Raw genomic sequence first — 25,099 nt, 5'->3', positions numbered from 1 at the left:
TAGATCATAAGTTGTTAACCTTATTTTGTCCACCGCCCACTTTGAGAATATTTCTTTTCTGAAGGGCCCCCCCTCCCAATATTTTACTTGCGAATCTGAAACAGCTATTGCCATGATTATATTTAAACTTGTAATATTATATACTACAGTCGTAAGATAGGATATGACCCTATTCATATTCTGAGTTGGCATAAAAAACTGGTCAGCAAAAACAGTCTCCGACGGTGGTTTTTATCTGACTGGTTGAATTTCCTAAGTCCCCCGCGGGTTTTAGCCGCCCGTGGGGGAAAGGGAACGTCTGTAGGAAAAAAGGAGCATTAAGAAGTGTTGCTAATTTCCTTCTGTTACCTAGCTTAATTAGTATTCAAAGTCAAGTAATGTGAATATATGATAAAAACGTACGGCAATTACATTTGGATCTGATTTCATGTAAGTACTAATCAATCACATTTCGCTCATGTGATCTGCATATGTGTTAAATAAATAGCTACCTTTGACACTTATTTCTGGATTTGTACTATTTTACAACGTTCTCAGCCTTGAAAGCATAAGTATTGAAACATTATGTAAAAATATTACTTCAGATTAAAATTCTCATATAACTACGATGGAAAAAAGCTTCTATTATCTATTTGAAATTGCAGTTATTTGATAGCCTTCCACATAGCAGCCATTACAGAATGTGTTATATAATGCTCATTAAATTGTTTTATGCATTATTTTGCTATACTGTTTATTTTCATAGAAATATATAACAGAATGTGAGTTCAATATATTTTAAAGATAGAGATAATAAAAAAATAAAAGGGAGACTAGAAAACTAGAAAAAGTGACCATGTTCTAAAGAAAGTTAATAAACTGAAAATGGTATGAATGCACAGACCATGCCAAAAAATTCACTAAAGTGTTACGTAGAATAGATGTTTTTGAGTACATTTTTTATTTATACGTGAAATAAAATCTGTTATTGGTTGCTGATGAAAAAGTAGGAAGTTTCTATGGATAGAAAATATATGTAACTCAGTACTGAATGTCTGATACTTTACAGACTCTGAATAGCAATTTATATACTTTACAAAAGTCAAGAAATGGGTAGCTTTTAAAAATAAGATTTGAAAAACTTCAAAAACCTGAATAATTTTTATAGAATTTTCTTATAAAAATTTTAAATTGCAGTGATTTATAGGAATATAGTGTTTCTTAAAAGCTAATTCTTTTTTATAATTATATGCCTTATGTACCGACCAAGCATGGCCAAACTGAGGCTTGAAAATCCTACGTCATTCACGTTGTAATGGAGTAATTTTATTTTATTTAAACACAACTGGGATTTGAAACAGAATTTGTGTTATAAGATGTCCTTTTAGTAATCACTAATTTAATTTTCTGAAATCACACTGTGTGTTTAATAATTTCAAACTATGCATTATTTGCTAATCTATGACAAGTAAAAACATAAGGCAAATAATTCAATAACTGTTACTACTATGTTGATGTTACTCTTGAAATGTCTAGTGGCTATGGCATTCATGATGTATCTCAAATCTTAACCAATGCCCTTAAAAAAAAATAGTTTGATAGCTAAATGTTCCATTTTTTTCTTCTTTTTTACATTTGTTACTATTTCTGTGAACACTTTCTATTCGCATTTGTTACTATTACTTTCTATTAGTCTACAAACAAGAATGCTGATGCATTCTTGTTTGTAGACAATTAATCGCAATCAGTCACGTCCGAGACAACAATTTATAGGTTCGTTGATTAAGCTCAAGCGTATGAACAGTAAGCCACAGAGAACAAAAATCTTTAAGCACATTTATGAGCGATTGCACCATACAGTTGAAAAAACTATTTTATTTTAATTCAAACCAGAAGCAGCATAAAATGTAATACGAAGAGTGCTGGCGTTTTGTGAGTTAATTTGGTGTTAGATATATACATTGAAGTATATCACAGTCCTTCATTGTAACGGCAGGAAAAGAAATGCAAGTTCTTTGAAGAAATATAAAATATGAAAAGGGAATATTATTTGACAAGGAATTGTAGAAGTACCGTGGAATGAAAACTCTGAAAAGTTTATTTCATAGATCATCTTCTCGTCAAAATGTTCTTCTTTTACCTGTATAAAAGAAAAAAAAAAAAATTTTTTTTAAAGCAAATCAAAAATATATTTGCACTCAGACTGTTTATAAGCTGTTGCATAAAACTACAATTTTAGCAGTATGCGCTTTAAGCATTCTGAAGAAAAGGCACTCGGACAAACTGGTTAGTATAACTAGCCCCAAACAAAAAATCTGATGTGTACACCACATGACTTCCTTGTACGGAATATTAAATTATACGCATTTTTTCCTGCATTTCATTTAAACTTATTTCCTGGAATTTCATTACAGATACATTTCTCATTCAATTAATTCAATTCTCACTTCTAGACAAGGCAAAAATACATAAAACCTCAAAAATAGCTTTAGTAAAACTGTAGAAAAATATAAAGACCAAATACAGGTAAAACAATTAAAAAACAGTTTTTACAATTGAAATTAGAATTTATACGCAAGAGCAAGCAATTTGCCCAGCGGGCAAGAAGACAGATTTTTCAGTGCACAAAAATGAAAGTTAACTTTTGTTCCCTTTCGGCAAAAAGACGCAGAAGGTGCAGAAACTGACTTAATTCACTATTCTGTTAAGTTTCAAATGTAAAAAAATATGGCTGCTATGGTGAAAACATTAGGCTTAACAACTTTTAAATTATTGATAATTCTACAACTATTGCATACGGATTCACTAAAGGTATAAAAACCTTAACCGGAAGATAAGAACAACATAATCCAATCATTTTTAAATAAAAAAAAATGCACAATTTACCAATATATAAAAATAAAGGAAACTGGGCTAACGGAGCCGAATAATAGAGTGGGTTATTAAATACTTTTGATGCGGCCGATTACAAGCGTAAAGGGGAGGTGCACAAATGCATGTTATAGCTGTCCTATATACAAAATTTCGTCGTTCTGAGGCTACTCGCTTTTGAGTTATGCGAGATACAAACATACGTACGTACAGACGTCACGAAAAAAATCTCTTCTGAATCCATTTTAAATCCTTTTTGCAACCCGTTTTGGGAAAAAGGAGTCCTTTATTTTGTTCTTACGTACAGATATAACGTAAAAACATAGTTAAATTGCAGTCGATAGCGGTCAAAATGGATATTTTCGTTTCCGAAAATTTTCGTGATTACAATACTTCCTTTACTTCTTACAAGGAAGTAAAAAATTCTGATGTGTACACCACATGACTTCCTTGTACGGAATATTAAATTATACGCATTTTTTTCTTGTATTTCATTTAAACTTATTGGATTGAATTAAATCTACTTTGTCGATAGTGCATAGACCACAATAGAATAAATGCACTCTTTAAAATTCACTATATTTGTTTACCATAGCGACACTCTGGCGCTAGGTTCACTTAGCAGCGTTATATTTCGTTTATATTATAACTCAGAAGGCACAAAATTTATATAATTTGAATCTTATCGTTGCCGCATGTTCTATTCAAATACTATAATAAATCTAGAACGATGTATAAAAGAAATTAAGCAAACAAAACAAAAAAGAAACAGTTTTCACAGACGTTTCAGTATTTCTCATTCAATTAATTCAGTTTTCACTTCGCGACAAGGCAAAAATACATAAAATCTCAAAATATCTATATTAAAAATTACCAAGTAAATTATGGATATTTTCGTTGAAATATTCTGCCTGAAACGTTTCGCGATTACAATACTTCCTTTTTACTTCGTTCAAGGAAGTAAAAAGGCATTTTGTGCATTTCTAATAGTACAGTATTTAATATCCGTAATGCACTTTTTATTTTTGCAACCGTCGGCCGTATACACACACACACACATATATATATTTCTATATAACTGAGTAACTAACTAATTAACTAAATAAAAATAAATAAATAAATAAATGATGCAAGGATATATGTTTTGGAATTGTTAAATTTGAAAAAAATTCTATTTTATGATAATCACGAAATCTAACTATTTACGCAGTAATCCAGTCAATACGCCTATATTTAGGAATTTTATACACCACAAGAGACAAAACGCAAAGGATTACAAAAATTGACCGAAATATTTAATTTCGAAATTTGACATACTTGTAGCCATTTCCAACTTGCCTCGAGTGGTTAGCTAGTAAAAGTTTAAAATAATTCGAAGTTAATTGTTTCCTGTTTAAATGAACATTCAATGATATTATTTTGTGATTTATTTAGAGTTTAACATTCTTTGTTTTTCTTTACCGTTATACCGAAAGTATTTTTCAAGAAGTAACTTAAAAGTTTTCAAACGCTAAAAATGCGCTATTAATATTCTCATGAAGTTTTATTACTTAATCTTTATCTAATGGTCGTATGGAAAATTTATTACGCTAGAAATATGTAAAATTTTTTATCCACGCAAAGTAATATTACGAGTTGGCTGTGTCAGTACTGAGGCGTGCTACTATTTCCTAGAATACGAATTCTGTAAGATTCTGTACATAAAATCAGCAATTTTCATCCCCTTAGTATTTTCCGCATAATTTTCTTTCTTTCTTTTTTGTTAGATATTGTTTGAGCTGTATTTTCTTATTCTACTGTAGATTGTTCTTGTGAAGATTCAACCGATGTTTAATCAGTGTTAATATTCGAGTTTAATTTTGTTTCACATCAACAAATGGGGTCTTTATAAGTTTATCCACGAAGCAATGCACGCATTAATTTCTATTTTCATATCATTTAAAGATACTAGATACTTTAATAAATAAAAGTTTCCCTTTCTTGCTCGGGAGTTTCTCTGCATAAAAGTGTTATCATAAATACTTAATAACTTGAGTCGTGCATTATAAAATAAATTAATATTCAGTTTTCTGTTAAATGGCGTCTACGCGCAACGTGAAAATTCTTCCGGAAAATATTGAATTTCGCACAAGAATTGTCTTGTTTTTCATAGTTGAAGGTTGGCAGCTATGATATTGTATCTGTTGAGGCCTATATTTCACCTAGGTAATATCTGTCCACATAAGGCGAACATATCCAGGAAATGCCTGCGTATTATTACAACCCTCCTAGGCTTGTCAGATTTCCAGTCGAGAATGTATGAGACATTTTACGCCTCCCGTTATAGCCATACTATATGCTCGTAAGCTTCCAAAGCAATCATGAAGCACCTTGCAGCAATTCCGCAGACCACATTCGACGTTAGTATGAATCCATGCCAGATCGTATATTCTGCTGTCAAAAGCATACATACCTCATACTAATATGTAGGACCTATATTGTTTAATATTTAGACCTACTGCTATACTTTTTTAACAGCTTCATGACAATTATTTTGAGTTCGACCAACAACTAAATTTAGCTTAAAAACAATCTTATCCTACATTTGATTCAAGTTACGTATTATTGCTAAAATCAGTAGATTATGTAGTTAAAGTCTGCACAAAAAAAAGGAGGTTAAATATTAGCGAAGATTAACTGTTCAGTTCATTTCGGTTAACGATGAATTGGATCACTTGATCTTCACCAATGGATAACGGGTATTGTCCCATATCCATTAATAACTAGGTTTTTTTATTTTTTAAATAATAAATATCAAATTTTTAACATTTTTCATGATGATTTCATGATGACATAATTTGAATATGCGAATTCTGAAACTTTTATGAAAGAGGGATAAAAATTAAAATAAAATGCAATCGTTTAAAAAAAAGTTCATAAAGTCCACAGTTCACGGAGTCCATAAATTTCGGGCAAATATTCATACGTCGAACATTATACAAAGTCGAACACCATATAAAAAAGTCATAATGTCTTAATTAAACCTTTAAACTTTACGTTCATAAAAGAAAGTTGCTACATCTAGGCTTATAAGTAAAATATTGAAATTTTAAAAGAGGAGATAAGGCATATTTTTAAAAGAGGAGATAATATACATATTTTTAAACGGATTGGCAAATATCTTTTACCAATTCAAGTAGATTCACTATATTATAAATTTTAGCAATAAGATGTTTTTATTTTATAGAGAATCCTCTGAAAGAAGTAACATTAGCTGCAGGAAATTTAATATGGTATTGTTAAAGAGCATTCTATTTCATAATGGTCTGAAGAACACATGCCTTCATAGACGTAATGATTTATATTGGTACATCCAGTGCATATTAAACCGTAGCGAAGGGTTCGTGTCCAGTTATGCATCTTGATAACTGTAGAATTGAAACTTTGCGATTTAAATCAATTCTTGGTAGATAAATAAAGGTACGTCTGCCTTGTTCATGAATATTCCACGCTTGTTGCTCTTTTACTTCCTTGTACGAGCCGACGGGAAATAGGTTACTGATCTTGGCTTACTACTTGTAAATTGTGTGTTCCTTCATACGAGGCAACTGTGACCTATTTAGTAGGTGCCTCCATAATAAATTGACTACCGCTTCCAGCCTTAGTAGGGCCAACGCTTGTAACGGCTAGTGGCCGCCATTGGAAAATTTAAAAAAAAAAAAAAAAAAAAAAAAAAAAAAAAAAGGGTGGGGGGAATGGCTCTTGTACAAAGTAAAGGAAGTATTGTAAACATGAAAAATTTCGTGTATCATACTTCAACGGAAATATACATTTTGACTAATTTTTTGCGTGACGTCTTTACGTATAGACAGAATAGAGGATTCTCTTTCCAAAAGAGATAGTAAAATGGATTTAAAATGGAGTTTTCCGTTTCGTCTGTTCGTATATACGAATGTATGTCGCATAACTCAAAAGCGATAAAATATAGAATGTTGAAATCTTGTATATGGTACTGTTAAAACATCTAGTTGTGTACCTACCTTTTTTATTGCAATTGGCAGTAACGAAAGTATATATATATATATATATATATATCCACCTCCTTACCCAGCTTCTTAACCTTCATTTTCGCCCCATTATTTTACTTTCCTTCTTTCTATTTCTATTAACCTTTATTTTATTTTTGCAACCGGTCCTTTTTTTGGCAATCGTAGTCATATATTCTTCCAAGTAGTGTTTTAAATAACGAAAATATTCATATTTTGTTAAAATTAAAAAAAATCATGGTCAAATAACGAAATTTAGCCTTTAATAAGACTTTAAAAAAGCTTTGGAAAAAACGTTAAAAGGTGCAAATGAAATAATTGGGAAACCATTCGAAATTAAGGAATTTAGTGCCAGAAATAAAGGTAAATCTAAGTCTGTCGCTCCAAAACAAAAGTTTGAAAAACAAAACTTCGCAGCTAAGAGAGCTAAAGGAAAAATGTGTTCGCGATGTACGGGGACTGACCATGATAGAAATTCTTGTACATTTAAGACAAGTATCTGCAGATTTTGTAAGAAAATCGGGTACACTGAGAGAGCATGCTACAACGCTAAAAAAATGAAAGCGAAACAAAAACAGTTAGATGTAGGAAATGAAAACACAGTTCCCGTAAACAGCATACATTCCAATGAGGTGAAAAATAGGAAACCGCCCATAATGGTCGAAGTGAACATAGAAGGAAAACCGGTAGCTATGGAACTGTATACAGGGGTGCAGTATCGGTAATGAGTTTAAAAATATTTCCGGCAAATTTCGAAAAAGAAAATTAAAAATGAAAGTCTGGTATTTAAAACATATAATGGAGAAAAACTGATACCTTTAAGATTTACAACAGTTAAGGTAGAATATAAAAGTCAAAATAAAAACTTAAATCTCTACATTGTTAAAGGAAACCTGGATACAATATTTGGTCAAGAATGGCTTTCAGAAATAAATTTAGATTGGTGAAATTATCGCCAAGGTGATAGACGATGGAGATTTCGAACCGTCCAATCCAAGGATGGGCAGCTTTATTACAACATAAATGTAGATGGTCAGCTATGGCGAGGACTTATCGATCAGATTCGTGATGGAGGAACCATAACAGATGAGGGGTTCATACGTCCACCTCCAGCTTTCGTGATTCCCAAAGAGCCTGATAAGAGTGAAGTTCCAGAACCATCCAAAGATAATAGCCACCAGGCAGATGAGTCTGTGTCGTCCTCCCAGTCCAAGGTTGTGCCACATGTTCCATCCACCGGACTTGCTGCTGATACTACCAGGTTACCAAAGAAACCAGCAGTGCCACAAACTTTGCGTCGGTCCATTAGAATTCGATGTCCCCCAGATAGACTGCAGTTTTGATAAAGGGGGAGGGATGTGGTATATCGAGAACTATCGATGTGTATATAATAATCGGGCTAAAAGCTGGCACCGCGCCAAGCATCCGAGCGCGCTCAGTAATTAGAAAAAGGACTGGAATGCGAGTAGCTGTAATTATAAAGAGCTGTAGATATAATCCCTGTATATGCGCGTGATGATATATTTTGTATATATAATAAAAGTACCATGTAGTTTAAAAGAGTGTATCTTGCGAAATAATTACCCACTAAAGGATACACGACAAATGCTGTCTCCCGGCTCCTATACTTATATTTAAGAAAGATTTATTCTCGTTATGAAAAAAATAAAAATATAAGGAGTTTGACAAAAATTGACCGGGATATTTAATTTTAAAATTTGCAATTTTTGATGTTATTCTCAACTTGAATTGAAGCATCACTTAATTAAGTTATAATACTTCGAGGAATTAATTTTAAATGTAGGGCAGCAAAAATGTGTATAAATTAATAGGCTCTAGAAAGAAGGCATATGTGTCCACATCAGATTTTTCTAGTGAGAATTTTCAAGATATTTTTAAAGATAGAAATCTAAGGGAAGGGGAGTATATTGTGTATTATAATTTTCGGCGGCCTCTTTTGCCAGATGATCTGCCAATTCATTGCCACGTGGTTCAGCATCAGTTTGTATTCGCCATGCAATAATAATTAAGTAAACACCAACATCACTTTCTTATGTCTAATTTGAGACTACTCAGAGCGTGATATTTCATATTTAATTTTTACATATAATTAGCTGAGGTAAACCTTGCGCTTAAATACCGTTTTGTTATCAAATTGTGATAGAATGCTCTCATTTTCTTACAATCATTGTAGACGTTAACATAATTTTAAATCTAACGCTGGGTTGAGGCCAGCTAAAATCGCCAAGATATCTGTTTGTATTGGACGAGTTTTAGCCTGGCTTCATTTCATGGCGGCAGTCCGACTTTGGTAAATGTCCCGTTATATAATTAGCTGAGGTTAAAACCAGGCACTTCGTTGTAGATGATTAGATTTGATGGGTGCATTTGGAGGGAAGTCGCCTAATCGTTACCAGATATTGTTTATATATAATCGTTCCTTTAGTTTTGTAAATTCTTAGCTGTAACCCAAAAGGACTGATCGAAAACGTTAGTTGAATGTGTATTTTTACTTGTGTGTAAATGCAAAGAAAGTTTCAGGTAAAGTACCGCCGAAGAATCTTCGCATACGTTATGTTCGGGTTCGTATGGATTTGGAGTGAATAACGATGATAAAGCACTTGATGATGAAGTATCAAAACACCCTTTATTAACCAGTATTCTCAGGGCAGCTCCAAAATCACGTTTACAATAGTCGAAGAACTACTATAAACACGCCAACACAATCAGCGACACAGCCACCAGGTTATCAGGCTATAACGAGGGAGACAGCTTCGCTACAAAGCACCAGAGTACAGCTCCCGACTCTTCGGTTCTGTCGTTCCCGGAGCTCAACACATTCTCTCGAAGATGCTCTAAGCGCGATACGCTTAGGCTGCGTTCAGACAGGGGCATAAAGGGCATAAGTGGTTAAAGCCGAGCTCCGTAGCCAAGGCAACGGTGCTACAACACTGGTTTAGGGCTCGTGCCTTCTCTTTCGGTGCACTCGACCACCCACTCAGCACTCGCTGACTGACTTGCAACTCGATGGACTCGACTAACTCTCCGCGTACTAGCAGGGTTTATATAGCTTTTGCCTTGTGTTCGAGAACATTCTGGCCTAAAAATTTGTTCCAGAAGGTTCTCCATCCGTCCATGGCACATCGCCAATTTCGTGGCCAAATGGGCGATTTCTCGCCAAATGTGGCAACCATGCCGTTCCTTCCCATTTTCTGGCAACCCTAAACCTGCTTTGCGGGGAAGCTATTTTACCGCGCCTGTACATTTCTTATCAATACTTTTAAAAACAGTCTAATTACTAGAGTTATGACTATCTTTATTTTTCATTGTTCATTGCCAATCATCATGAACGAAAAAATTTTTGTAAATGAGAGGAATTTCTTGAATTTAAAGACCGATAGTTAAAACGGATAGCATTGGGAGATAATACATTTCACAGTAATTAAGAATAAACTGTTCATGAATATAAGGAACATATTCCAGTAAACGTTTACGATAATCTTCTAATCTTAATTTATATAATTTACTAAAGAAAAAAGCATATATTGTTGGAAATGAACACATTTTTCGGAAAACTTTTTAAATGCTGATAAAAAGAACTTATCTTTTTTTTTTTTTAATTTATCTTTAGTTGCTGAAATTAAGAATTAAAAATTCATTGACGAAATTAAGAATCAAGAACTTCAACAGTACGGCTTGAAATTATTTTAAAAGTTATTTCCTACATTACTTGCCTCCAAAATTGAGACAGCAATTATTCTTATTAAATGTCTACATTTGGAATACCAACTCTTGCGTCTAAAAAGGTATCGAGAGCTGTATCATTCGAGCCTCTTGAAACTCGTAAAATTCGTTCCTTTTCTCGTGGCTAATTCTGAATAAAACATTTCAACATACTGTTACGAAATTTCAAGGCACGGTGAGATGGCTCACCCGTAAAACAGTTTTAGGGTTGCCATAAAATGGCAAGGGAAGGCAGGGTTGCCACATTTGGCGAGAAATCGTCCATTTGGCGAAAAAATTGGCCATTGACGGATGGAGAACCTTCTGGAACGAATTCTTACCGGTTTAGCCCAGAATGTTCTCGAACACAAGCCGAAATCTATATAAACTCTGCTGGCCCGCAGTCAGAGAGAGTGCCTCATCTAGAGTGCGAGATAGTTAGTCTCGAGTTACTCAGTCCGTGCGGAGTCGATTGAGTTGACAACCGAGCAGCGAGTGCCGAGTGGGTCATCGAATGCATCGAAGAGTCTTTTAGTGTATCACGGTTAGTGCATCGTCGAGAGAGTGTGTTAAGCTCCGGAAACGACTGAACCGTATAGTTGGGAGCTGTGCTCTGTGTGTTGTCGAATGCATCGCGAGTTGTAGCGTGGAGAGTCTCGAGAGTACGTGGAGTTCCGAGAGCAACCGAGCAGAGTTGGGAGCTGTACTCTGGTGCTTTTCAGTGAAGCTTTCTCCACCGTTGTAACCTAATAACCTGAAGGCTGTGTCGCTGATTGTTCCAGCAAGTGTTTATTGTAGATCTTCGACGACTGTAAAAGTGTTTTGGAGCTGTCCTGATTAATATTGGTAAATAAAGAGTGTTTCGATACTTCATCATCAAGTGTCGTCTTTATTCACTCCAAATCCACACGAACCGCGTATGAACGTGAAGGAAGAAAATAACATAACAACTGGTGTCAGAAGAATAAAAATTAAAAAAAAAAAAAAAAAAAAACCGCAACAATACATAGAAATTTGAAAGCAAAATACGGAAATTCGAAATATTATTTTGCAAGCCTAGACTGCTATGGAAAATGGCGTCTATTCCCAACGCAAATGTTTTTTTTTTGTTTTTTTGTTTTTTTTTTGTGGCCATTATCCGAAAACGGTTATTTACTAAAATGAGAGTTTGCTTACTTCGATAAATCGTCATCAGTCTGCAAATCTCCGTTTTCCAAATCATTAGGTCTGAATATGTTGTATAACCTGCTTGGAAGTCGTCGAGGATACGCTAGAACTTCATGCCTGAAATAGGGTAACTTCAATCTCGATTCACGAAGATACTCCACTGGAAAATTTTCCAGCTCCACGGGCATAATATCTTTGTCGTAGCTGCGTTTCCTCTTGCCTCTAAGAAGGAATTTAAAAGTAGTGAAATTAGAAAATGCTTATACGGTAAACGAAATGATAATACTTAAATATCACGTAAATGTTTTCGCTCAGAACTCCGAGCTGAATCAGCTTAATCCTGCGTGATTATATTTACTATTTAGTTATGTGCCAATGTATTTACACATTGATATTATTCAATCAAATGATGGATCTCACTTTGGAAGATCTCACTCTGGAAGAAAGTGATTATTAACACTGCGTTGCAGAATGCACGATTAAGCATTTTGTAAGTGGTAAGTGGTTGATCGTAGAATTATGGTTCCAAATTATTAAACTGAATTAAATACCCTAAACCTTCAAATGACAAAAGTTTGGGTTACGTAATACCTTATATTAAATATAGTCAGAATTTAAATTTTAAAGGAGACCTCTACGAGCAGGGTCTGAGCTATGCATAGGAAGACTGGGCAGGAGCATTGAGCATCTGCTTTCAAGGAGAACATCCTAAACTTCCTATGCTAGTCAAAATATATATCGTATTTACTTGAAAATAAGATCCCATTCATTCACTGTAATTTTGTTTTAAAAATTGGTAGGGTCTTATTAACCTGAATTTTGACAAATGAAACTGAAGAAGGAGAAGAACGAATTTATTTATCATGCTATATAGAATAATATCAATATGTAAATACACTGGCACATAACTAAATAGTAAATATAATCACGCAGGATTACCATTTATACGGTGTGTTCTCTAAAGTCCTTGCCCGGCCGTCATTTTCTGAACCTCTGTTCAGTGACATAAAAATCAAATTACAAATATGTTTTAAATAACGCGGCTAATGGCGTTCTGGCATTTTTAAAATTAAATTGTAAAAATTTCAAAGCTTAATATTTTATACTGTAGGTTTATATACTTATATTTACCAAAAAAAAAAAAAAAAAAAGTGTCTTGCGTATTACTGACCGTGATGTCTTATTCTGCAGGCTGGAAATCTTATCCAAAGCTCGTTCACAAACAGAAGAGCTAAATGATTGCGCTAACATGAAACTTGTACAATCCTTACTTGTATAAATTATTTTTCGTATTTCGTGCATATATCTACAGCCAAGAACTGCGAAAATAAAAGCTGGGTAAAGAATTTCGTGAACATGGCATATAAATACAAGATTACGACTAATTAAAGTATCCACGTCTAGTTGAGAGATTTCATTCGAAGCCTGCATCCACCATACTGATATGTCCTAAAACAAGGCGATGTATCACTAACTTTTCCTTAGTTTTCTTCTATCTTTGGGTTAGAGCTGATGATACTTTTACTTCAAAGATATTCTGAAAGAGAAAAAATAAACTAAAATTTCTTTCTTCGGAAATACCGGTATTTCCTTGCGTTCCCCCCCCCCCGTCCTAGCATTTAAACATTCGAGTCTTTTTCCCCTTCCTCAATGCCTTTAGGGAAAGAAGCTCCCTAAATTTTAAAAATGGATTCACCGACGTAGTGATTGTTTTCGTCTTCTAACAAAGTTTCGCAAACTACTGCGAAGCCGAATATTTTTCTCTCTATCTGTTGGGCTTTATGCCAGCCTAATACGAGAACCAACCCATCACTGCGAGCAAATATGAACTGACTTTAGTTCTCTGATTTCGAGGATCCGGCTGCGCATTCACATTTTCTAACTACTTATGGATGAAAAGGCCCAAGAACAGCAACAATAAGACCAGAAGTGATTCAAGTGCAGTTAACTTAAATATCTGATTAGATATTGTAATGTTAATTAGTTAATCGTCTTGTAATGTTAATGTTAATTAATTGTAATGTTAGGTATTCTTATTGGAATGTTGGGATCTTGTAAATTATGCATGATTAGATTTCATTTGTTGTGTTCTCACTGTAACTACCCCGTCCTTCGGAAATGAAATGATTTACATCATTTTCCAATTTCGACTTCCAAAGAACAAAAATTAGAAAAAAAAAGGGGGGAGGGGAGAATATGCGTAAGGAAATACGTGAGACGAAATAATTTTCAGTTACATTTTTTTCTTAATATTTAGTTAATAATATACATCGGGGTCCCTTTTTCGAGTAAATGCGGCGGCAATGTTTTATGTACTTTCCTGTTCTAAAATTTTAAATTTAAAATATGAAATTAGAAACAAGAATACAATTTTAAACTTCGTATTTTAGTTTCTCATGACTTCCTTCAAAACTAAAGCATTGTCTTGTAGTCTTCAGAGACACGTGATATCTAAAGTTACAGCGTATTTTTATAAACCTAAGCCAAATATTACAAATTAATCTTCCATGAAGGAATAGGAAGAAAGGATATTTTCAAGTAATTGAAATTTTTAATTTTATATTTTATTCATAAACATGATCGTTCAATCGATAAATAATTTAATCGGACACATTTGGTCTTGTCCCTGCAACTTTATTAATCAAAGCAATCAGTAATATCAACTGAATAAGAATTTTTTACTTTCTCTTCTTTTTTTCACTTTTATCTAGAAACAGAACCTAGTTTAAAAATGTATGAGCTAATATTTTAAATAGCGAATAATAATTGAAACCATGGAAAACAGTGTACAAAGAAGTGAAATAAAGTTTTAGTTTAAATAACATAAATGAAAAAACATAGAATTATGAGGTTATTTGACGAAATATTTCTCACATACTGAGCTAAAACTCGCGGACATCAAATTTTGAAAACTTGTGTAAATTCTAATTTGGATATAAATGGCAAATTATTTCAGCGTACGACACCCACTATATACTGTTATAAGTAATATATCTCTTGAAATTTCAGTTGATTTTCATGACGTTAGTTTTAGAAACCGTTTATTTTTTTCAGTGTGGAGAGGAGTTTCCCTGAGCGAAATGAATTTTTTGATGGAGCATTTCTTCAAACGCATTCTTACGGAAAAGTTTTCGAATCGTTTAAAAACGTTGGCAACCTGATTTAAAGAAAATGGAAGCATTTGCCATAAGAAATTAAGTGGTCACCTGTCTCTTCCAAATTATAACAAAATGGACGAATTCGGGAATAAAATGTTGCCATCACCAACAAACAGTCTAAAAAGGTCAGCATCGCAATCAAATTAATGATTTGCGAAATAGTACTCACTCATAAAAATCCATTCCGCCTTAGAAAATCTCATTTCAATCTTGCACCAAGCAAACGATTTTTAAAGCTAGTGGCCTAACTTTAATCGATTTATTATATTACATTGTATTACATTATGCCATAATGTAATGCATTCATTATATTACATTATGGCAAAGAATGGGATGCGAATCTTGCAGAGGAATGCTGGTAGCCTTTCCCAGGGTAAGAAGACCCACATTTTGAATGTCAGTCAATCTCAAGATATTGACTTATTTTTCCTTGTGAAAGCTAACCTGTCCTTAGATGATTTATGTAGATATCCGTTCTGTGGTTTTTATTTGCATCTTCTGCCGAAATCAAGAAGAATTGCCAGTGGAATCTTGATAGGCGTAAGGCAAAATATAATCTTTTTCTGTCATTAGTGATCTACATACTATCGGAGCTATTGGGCAAACTTTGTCTGGAAAGACAACAGGGCCTTTACATGCTATAGCTTTCCAGGCAATAAAAAGTTGAATTGTAGCTGCGTTTCCTTTCCTAGAATATGCTTTCTCATTGGAGGTTTTAATGCACACAACAAAAGATGTCGCTATAAGGATAGTAGTGCCGTAGGCATAGTCATGGAGGATCTTTTAAATTCTGAGAAAGTAGAATTTATATATTTTACATCATATCCTGCCTCTTACTTACACTGCAATGGTACTCAAACTAATCCTTATTTAGTCATTGTATCTGAAGACATTGTTGCGATCACTTTTAGAAATGTCTTATTTCGCCCTGGCTCGGGCCATCGAATGACCATTACAAATACCTCCATATGCGGAAGGAACAAACCCTAAATTTCAAGGCAAATTGGAAGAATTATAGAAATGATCTGGAACAAAATCTTCGCAATTTTGATCCAGTGTAGATAAAAGTATTCATGCTGCCACCTCTCGTTTTTGTTCTACTGTTATGGAATCAGCAAAAATGTGTATACCAAGAGGCAAAATATAAACATTTAAGCCTTTCTGAACCCATGAGTTGGAAAATCTTAAAAAACAATCTGTAAAGTCTCGTCATCTGGCGGAGGAAACCGAAGACACTGCCATGTTAGAGACTGGAGAAAATGCATCGCGTGTTAAAAAGAGAAATTAATGTGGCAAAACGTAACTGCTTTAATAATTTTATTAACATTATTGATTTTAGAATAGATGGAAAGGGAATGCACTCTTTTTAAAATAAATTAAGAAACTCTGTCTCTAAAGCGGTAAAACAGCCCATGATGATTTTCAATAAAAGTATTTCTAATGAAAAAGATATTGCTAATTCTTTTGCGAAGTTTTATGCTGGCTCTCAATGATTGGGAACTGATTTAAAAAAGAATCAACGCCATACTAGAAGAAATGTAAAGGCTCTCCTACAGAAAAATAATCCAAGACATTCGTCCTTCTACTCCAATTTTACCATGGCGGAACTCAATGAGGCTATTTGTCTGTTAAAATGTGGCAAAAGCTCAAGACCGGATAACATCCATGCCGATATTTTGAAGAATAAGAGACTTATTGCTCGTTTGGCTGTTCTTGCGCTGCTGAACAGAAGCTGGCCAGCCACTGTTATTCCTATAGTAAAGAAAAATAAATCTTGTGATAAAATTAAGAGTTACTGACCTATTTCCTTGACTTGTATATTGGCTAAGGTCATGGAGCGCATGAATTACATCAAGATTGAATTGGTTTTTGAAGTATAATGATTTATTATCTCCTACGCAGGCCGGTTTTAGAATTTATGACTGTATAGCTCAGAATGTTATCTACTTTAGCCAAGACGTGAAGGACTCCCTAGATAAACGTTAGGCCACCGTGACAGTTTTTGTGGGCTTTAAATCCGCCTATGACAGAGTCTGTCACTTTAAGCTACACTTACCGCCTTGGAGTAGAGAGCAGAATGAGGGAGACAAAAACTGGTCTCCTTCAGGGCGCTGTTATGAGCCCCAAATTATTTAATATTTATATAAACGATTTGCCTGATATTCTTATCAATGACACTGCAGTTAAGACTACATTGTTCTCTGACGACCTAGTGTTCTGAAGCTGTGTACCAAAGAAGCGACATCAAAGCCTGAATGTTAATGTCAATGATGCTTTGGGAAGATTGGATATTTGGTGCAGGAATAATAACATAATTTTAAACCCAGACAAAACTAATTGTCAGTTTATTACCTTGAATAGACAGCGCTTTTTACCCCATATTCTGTATCGTGGTGAAGTAATCTCTGTTAGTAATAACGTTACCTATTTGGGATGCAAACTTGATTCACGTCTGAATTGCAATGAACTTATTTCTTATGTAAAGTAAAAAACTGAAAAGGAGACTTCCAATTTCGAAACGCCTGTAGGAGTGCCGATGGGGTGTAACAGAGAAACTTTAATAAATACAAATAAAATGTAAATTCAACCGTTATTTTATTATTGTAATGAAGTTTTGGTGACTGTACAGTCGACGTTTTAACAAGATCAAACTCTTCGCCTAATAACAGGTGTAGTTAAATCCAACCCCATGGCGGCTATAGAAGCGTCAACCAGTATTTCTCCTGTCATACATGACATTCGTAAAAGTGCTGCAATTTTGTTTCAAAAACTTTGCAGGCTCCCAAATAATAAATATAGGAGGAATTACAATTTTAGCATGAAAGAAATTTAAAGACACAAGTGGGTTTCAGTCAAATTGGTTATCAGTTAGCAAAAGACCTAGACCTTGTTCGAGAAATGAATGTAATGACTGTACCCTTGTGCCTTCTTGAATACGGTGAATTCTGAGTATATCTTGAACTTGACGAGAAAATTGATAACGGTGAGATGCCCACTGCCCAGATCAGAACCATTGGTTATGAAACTATTAAAAGAAGATATCCCAGTAACCTCTGGACGCATGTTTACACCGATGGATCCACGATTGAGCGAGGTACTGGAGCTGATGGTAGAAATCTATTGTAACCATTTTGCATTCCATAAGGCACTGGGAAATGATACTACCAATTTTGAGGTGAAGTTGAGGCTATATTTATTGCTCTGAATCAATTAAGCGCTTGGAAGAGTAATTTGCCTCGCGTTGTTATTTTGTTTGATAGCAAAGGCGCTTTGGAGGCTATCTCCAACAATAAAGTTTGCTCTTCTGAACGAATTTATAAATGTAGAAAGATTCTCAACAGTCTGGCTGAGTCAATTGTATTCTGCTCATTGTGGCATCGAGGAAAAGGAAAGATCCGATTTCTTGGCAAAGAAAGGAACGACTATGCTACAAACCACTAATAATCATATGACATTTAATTCTGCAAAACTCCAAATTAAATTAGAATTTAAGAGGAGGTTTGCCTCCTCCTAGCAGATGAAGCTAAGGGAAATGCCTGGGGTGTCTTACTAGTTCAAAGCCAGTTATTCCAGATTTTCCTCTTCCTGTAGCCTGACGTTATTTCGTCTTTTGACTGGACACGACTATTTGAAGGCCCATTTTTTTAAAATTCGACTTGAGGACTCTTCAATCTGTACCCTTTGTAGCAGCTCTGGACCGTCCATGGGTAAGGAACATATTGACGAATGCACTTCACTATTATCTTTTAATTCTATTGTTCTTAAGTATTAAGAGGCCCACCAGCGGCCGAGCGGTAAAGTCGCTGAACACTGGTGGTTCGGTCCGAGGTTCGAATCCCGCGAACGGGCTGGCTGCATGGGCGTTTTCGTGGTTTTCCCCATGTGTAACGTGTATACGAGCCGGTTTCCCTTAGAAAGTCCTCCACGAAGGCATCCCTCCTCTTAGGAAGATAGCCCTCGAGGCTTTGCCATAATCACACACACACACACACTTAAGTATTAAGAAGCAAGATTAAGACTAATGGCTTAGTGCACAAATGTCTGGCATTTGTATAAATAAAAGTATTTGATTCATTTTATCAAATTGGAACCGTGAGTCATCGATATGTGGTTCCAGTTTCAGATCCTGCACGACTAAGCACTTTACGAATGGTTATGTACTCGTATAAGACAAAGTTTTCAAAAGGCGTTCAAAGAAGTATGCAGTTTCTTTGAACGCCCTGTGCTTGAACTTGATATAATGTTTCGAAAAATAAATATTGTGATTTGGAAAAGAAAGCTTATTTCTTCACTAAAATGAAATAAATAAAGATTCCTCATAGAAGAAATTATTTTAGATATGTCAGAATTTTATCGCTTTAAAATACAAAAATAAAAATAAACGAAAAGCAGTAGAGATACCCTCTTTTAACTTTTGGTGAGGCTATTTAAATACAGCAAAACATACGAGGCGTATGCCTAAGGAAGGAATAAATGTTATATTTTTTACAATTTTGACATAATAATACTATTAAATTTAAAGCACTTAGAAAAGCTTTTTCCACATATTTTACATAAGTATGTTCAACTGAGTGGCATCATTAAATGTGCCTAAAATTGTTAATTTTATTTCTAAAATTTTAAATTTCTGCAGAAATTTTAGAACTTTTTTGGCTCCAAACTTATTAACTACATTTTTCTTTTTTGATTATTACGTGCTCCGCCCTTAGGCACTACACGGAAACAGAGGGATGCAGGTCTTTTTAAGGGAAACTGGATCGTGGGAAACATGTGGAAAACCACGAAAACGCCCATGCAGCCAGACCGTTCGCCGGGACTCGAACCCCGGATCGAACTACCACTGTTCAGCGGCTTTAACCGCTCGGGCGCTGGTGGGCCAAATAACTACATTCAACCATCAATATCTATGGATACACATCAAAAGTCTGAAGAAATAGAGTAAGAAAACAAAAATTAACTATTGGCAGTTAGAAGAAAAAATTTCGTACAAGGGCAGTGGTATAAAATATTACAGTACATGCAAAATTTTAGTAGAGTTTTCATTCTTTTATATGCCGTCCCAGAAAAAGTTAATGTGAGCATTTATTTATCTGATCATATTTCAGTGTGAGCTTTTTTCCGTGTGAGCATATTTCTAAGTGAGCATTTTTCCATGTGAGCTTTTTTCTATGTGGGCATATTTCTGCGTGAGCTGTTTGCCTGTGAGCATTTATACCTATGAGCCATTTTCCTGTGCGCTTTTTTTTTCCTGTGGGCATTTTTTTAGTCACCCTCCGAAATACTTAATTATTGGCATTGGCTTGTGCGGATTATAAACGCCGCTTTGAAGTGTAAATTATATGTTTTTTGTTTATGTTATAATTTTTCATTAAAATTATTGTTTTCTTTTTTATCTCTTAAATAAAATGAGAGAAAGCTGTTTTTGGGATGTGCTTGTATTTCGCCTACTGATATAGGAGTTCCAATTTTTTAATCAAGAATGGCGCGATGTGTTGCCGCCAAAACAAAAATAAATCTCCTATTGGCGATACTTGATCTCCGTTAAGAGAAAAATGAGAAACTTTCAAGTAATTTTTGGAGAATGTGGTTAGAATAAAAATTATTGACTAAAGTTGTTAAACTGGATGAAAGTTGGAGAGTTTCAAGGATTAATTCACTAAATGAAGAAGCTTGTGGAGCAATTTTAGCTAAATGGGAATCAAAAGATTGTTGTAAAGGTGAATAAGTTTAATGGTGAAGAATTTACTATTTTTTCTTTTATGGCGTAAAATGGTGGATAGAAATTATACTAAGAGGGTTAAAGTAGAATGGTAGTTTCAGTGTTTCAAATAAAATTGAAATCAAATTCCTAGTGTAATATTTTAAATTTTTGTGAAACGATAACAGATTTTAAAAAGTACAAATTTTAGAATTATGTATTACATTAATAAATAAATTTTACAAGTTAAAAACCTACATCTCTTCTTTTATATGGATTAATATCAAGGAGATTAGAATAAATGGAGGAAGCCTGACGTCACAGAAGTGAAGCCAAAGAAATGTCAGCAACGTAACGTTCAGCTACTACAGCAAGCAGCAAAGCACATACAGCAAGCAGCAGCAGCAAGCAGCATCCTTACAGCAAGCAGATAAGCAAGCAGATAAGACTACGAAACGTATTGTTAAATAAAATTACATTGACTTTGAGAGCAAACATCAACGTCAGTAGGATCAGAAAAGTGCTTTTAGATATAATTTGCATTAAATACTATTGAAACTTCCATGTTTTATTATGCATACATGTGTGTTATAGTTACCCTTTACACATTTTCATGTACCTAGATTTTATTAAATTTGGAATTATATTAAATTGATTTTATTAAATTTGAAAATTTATTTGCAGTCGTTGCGATTTTTCTATTTTAAGTAGAAAATCGTTTTTTTTTGTTAAGTATTAAAATTAGGACGGGAGATTTGTGAGCTTTCAATGATGAATAGTAAACATGTAGATTATACCAATTGGAATGTAAACAAAACCAGCCAGATATCCTTTTCATATTTTTAAACTCTATTGCCTTTTAGAGAAATTTTAAAATTTATACTTTTGTGAAATATTTAATATTTGGTATATGAAGCGTTTTTAGTTTTCTTATGGAAAGTATTCTGTTCTTTCTTCTTATTTCATTCAATAGATGGTACGACTGTTCCTTTTTTATATACTTTAAAATATTGGTTAATCTTTGGATTATGATAACTTGGCGATTTTTTGGCGAAATTTTGCGACCAACCCTGCTACAGCAACCTGCAAGTTTTTGTTTGGACGCCATTTTGTTTTCACGAAGTAAAGGCATGTTTTATTTACTCAACATTTTGTTCCAACAATCTGCTAGCCGAATTACGCTTATACTAGAACTTTTATGGAACAAAAGTGCTTAATCATGACGAAGATTAGGTGCGGAATTGGGAGAATGTGCAGAATCGCAAACTGCTTGCCGCGTTTTTAAGAATTGCACATACACGGTATCCATGTACACGGCGACCTATTTTCACTTAAAAAGACATCCCAGAATTGCACAAAAATGGCATTGCGCACAGTTTTGACTTTATCCATGTACACTGCTAAAGTCCTAACTAGTAACCTTTATCGCCTTACCAAAATGTCGCCAAACTACCTGTTATCATATTTCAAAGATTAGCCAAAATATTAAAAATAATATTTAAAATATTAAAATATTTTAAATTCTAAATAATTGACCAAAATTAGTTTCATCATTTCTTTAATAAAAATTAAATTTTTTATTTCAGTTATTACATTAATTTAATCATATTCAGAGCCCCCATAATAGAAAAATTTTCAGTAATACAAATTGTATAACATTTGACAGTTTACGTACGCTTGGGGACTGGGTGTTGGTTTCAGTTTGATTGATAACTGATATTTTTGGCACTTATCGGGCATGTTCTTACACATCAAAATAATAATTAATGTTTATGAAAAAAAAAGTAAAAATGAATTTTAGTTTATTTCTTTTTTTACTTTACGTTATTTTTTTTACCTAATAATTCCACCAAAATCTTTAATTTATGAAATCTGTAATCGATTCTACTGTCAGCGCATTTTGAAATTAATAAGCTGAAGAGATTAGGGCGATGTATTAAAGCAAAATCATTATTTATCTTTTCTTGATCGCTTATATAGCTGTGTCTTGATCAGCTAGACCTTCAACATCTCAACTGTATCCAGCTGTTATAAGGTTTGGTATTCCGGTAATTACTTATGAGTATCATATATTAAAGTTCGATACATATTTGATTTATAAAGCTAAGAATAATAAAGCTCATTCACAAAAGGTTAGCAGATAAAAATTTACTTACAAGGCCATGGGATCGATGACTCCATAAGCAACATTATTGTTGCCCTTTTGACTATTCTCTATGGCCAGCAAAGTTTCTATTTCTGCCAGTCTTTGATCAGATATACCACTTCTTCTTCCCCTAAAAGAAAAAAAGATACTTACTTAAGAGCACATGCGATACTACATACATATAATACTTTTGAAGAGAAGATGGAGATGTTTTTCCTGGACAAGACAGTGCTTTTGTTGTAGACAAATATGTTTGCTGAAGACTTAGATAAATTGGCGTTAAACACACCTATTCTTTACTCAATTTTTATAGTTTTAATATCTGAAAGAAAAAAGTGATGCTGTGGAATTTGAAAGAAGCGAAGCGATAGAAGGAATTCTACATATTTGAAATGAAAACTCGCTTCTGAACAAGTTAGTTTTATTTCAGGTTTATCCCTGTTGGTTTACTAAAGTTTCGGTTCACACATTCGAAATTATTATTGGCTGAAGCTTTGTGCCAGAATCATATGAGGAACATTTGAATTTTAAAATGGGCTGTTTAGAAAGATTTGCTATGGGCAATTAGTATTTTCAGTTTTTAAGGAGAAATACGTAATTAAATTATAAAGTGAAGTTAAGTGACAACTGTTGATTACAGTTTTAGTGTGTTGATTTATATACTTCTTATCTTACCTACTGAAACTCTTGCCAAACGATTTACATCTCGTGATCCGCGCATGCGCGTTGCCTCAAAAAAGAACTTTTATAGAACTAGTAATAAACGACGCAATAAAAGGTGAAATCCGTAACTTCTGTGTATTGTGCATATAATTAGTTAGTAATGTATTGTGTATTAAAATGTGTTGTATGCGTAAAATATGTATTAAAATGTGTGTTTTTTTAAATATATATGTATAATATTTAAAAAAAAGCCCTGGATTTTGGATTAGAAGATCTTCTGAAAAGGTAAGACTTTTACCTTATTATTAGAATGCTTATTTTGAAATTTTCATCAGTATCAATATACGTTACAGTTAGCACAATTAAGCAAACGTTTTATAGCTGACTGCAGTTTCATTGCAGTTAAGTCCACTTTAACAAAACATTATTATGACGGTGGTGAATGCAGTAAAAGAGTAGTCTGTGGCGTCAAAGTTGTAGTACTCGATTAAAAGAAGAGAGGAGGGGCTTGATTTTTTTATGCCTTTGTCAGGTAGGTCAGGTAAGCTTTTGAAAAATTCAAATTCGAGCGGAAATAGTATGAGCCATAGTTTTGGGCCCCGAAAGTTTAAATTTGCGATTTTTATTTTAACTATCCGAAGCCTTAAAAGTTTTTATTTCCTTTTCTTTAATATGCTGTATGTTTCGCTTATTCTGAATTTTAAAGATCAGAGGGTTTGTCCTATACGTAAAATTATATTACATTATTATTAATTACATTATTACGTAAAATTATATTACATTAAAATTATATACATTATTAATATTATATTACATTCTCGACGAGTTTTATAAATGCCCCTGAATGAAGGTTCTCTTTTAATATTTAGCTTGATTTAACTGACAGGTTTGAAATAAACTCGAAAACCATGTTGTTAGCAAGAGACGGGAAATGAATTTTTTCTGAGACCCATCTCTTCTTTCGACTGAGCATTATAACTACCACGTTAAGCTCTACACACCTATCTCGTTCTCCACATAACCGTAAGGTTTTGATGATTAATTACTGGATTAATCTCCAAAGAAACTGCAGTCAACGATAAAATGTTTGGTTATATGCTCTGATTAGTATATTAAACTTCTGTTTTTTTTCCTATTAAAATGTAAAAAGTTGGTTTCCTCAAACATATAGTAGAATTCACCAGTCTTAAAAATGCATGTTCTACGTAAAGCCGAAAATCCAGGGTTTATAGCAGGGGTGGACAAACTCCACGATGATAGGAGTCGGCAGTTTTCATGAAAGTTTGAGAGCCGCAAATTAAGTAAAGAATTAGTAAGAATTTCACATTTTTTATTTAATTCATATAATTACATATTGTTGCGTTCTACGGGTTCGTGAATTTGGAATGATTGATGACAATACTTGATGAAGAATCATAACCCAATTTATTCGTCAGTATTTCACAGGGCAGTTCGAAAGACGCGTTACAGTCGTTGGAAAACTACGATAAACGCTCTGAAATAATCAGTACCACATCCTTCAGGCTATCAGGTTATAACGGTAAAGACACGGTAAAGCACTAAAGTACAGCTTTCGACACGGTCGATCGCCCTCGGAGCTCAAGTCACTATTACTGAACTCAACGTACTAAAAATACTCTGCATGATAAACTCACAATACACTCGACGA

General features: G+C 33.8%; 1 protein-coding gene across 1 annotated transcript in view; it reads right to left on the bottom strand.

Annotated features, from left to right (window-relative positions):
- Nucleotides 1-1,815: 1,815 nt before the first annotated feature.
- The window catches only part of LOC118196861 (uncharacterized), a 45,796-nt gene continuing 22,512 nt past the window's right edge, over nt 1,816-25,099 (bottom strand). The window contains exons 2-4 of the mRNA XM_035368347.2: nt 22,778-22,897; nt 11,775-11,987; nt 1,816-2,119 (exon numbers count right to left, since the gene is read on the bottom strand). Coding sequence (XP_035224238.1) covers nt 2,116-2,119; nt 11,775-11,987; nt 22,778-22,897 — 337 coding nt within the window. The 3' untranslated portion in view covers nt 1,816-2,115. The remainder of the gene's footprint in view (nt 2,120-11,774; nt 11,988-22,777; nt 22,898-25,099) is intronic.

This window comes from Stegodyphus dumicola, chromosome 9 (assembly GCF_044657685.1).
Source record: "Stegodyphus dumicola isolate Sdum_Otavi_A_Nest chromosome 9, ASM4465768v1".
In the NCBI taxonomy this organism is placed as follows: domain Eukaryota; kingdom Metazoa; phylum Arthropoda; class Arachnida; order Araneae; family Eresidae; genus Stegodyphus; species Stegodyphus dumicola.
The sequence above is the reverse complement of the archived record's forward strand: the minus strand, read 5'-3'. Positions and strand labels throughout refer to the sequence as shown.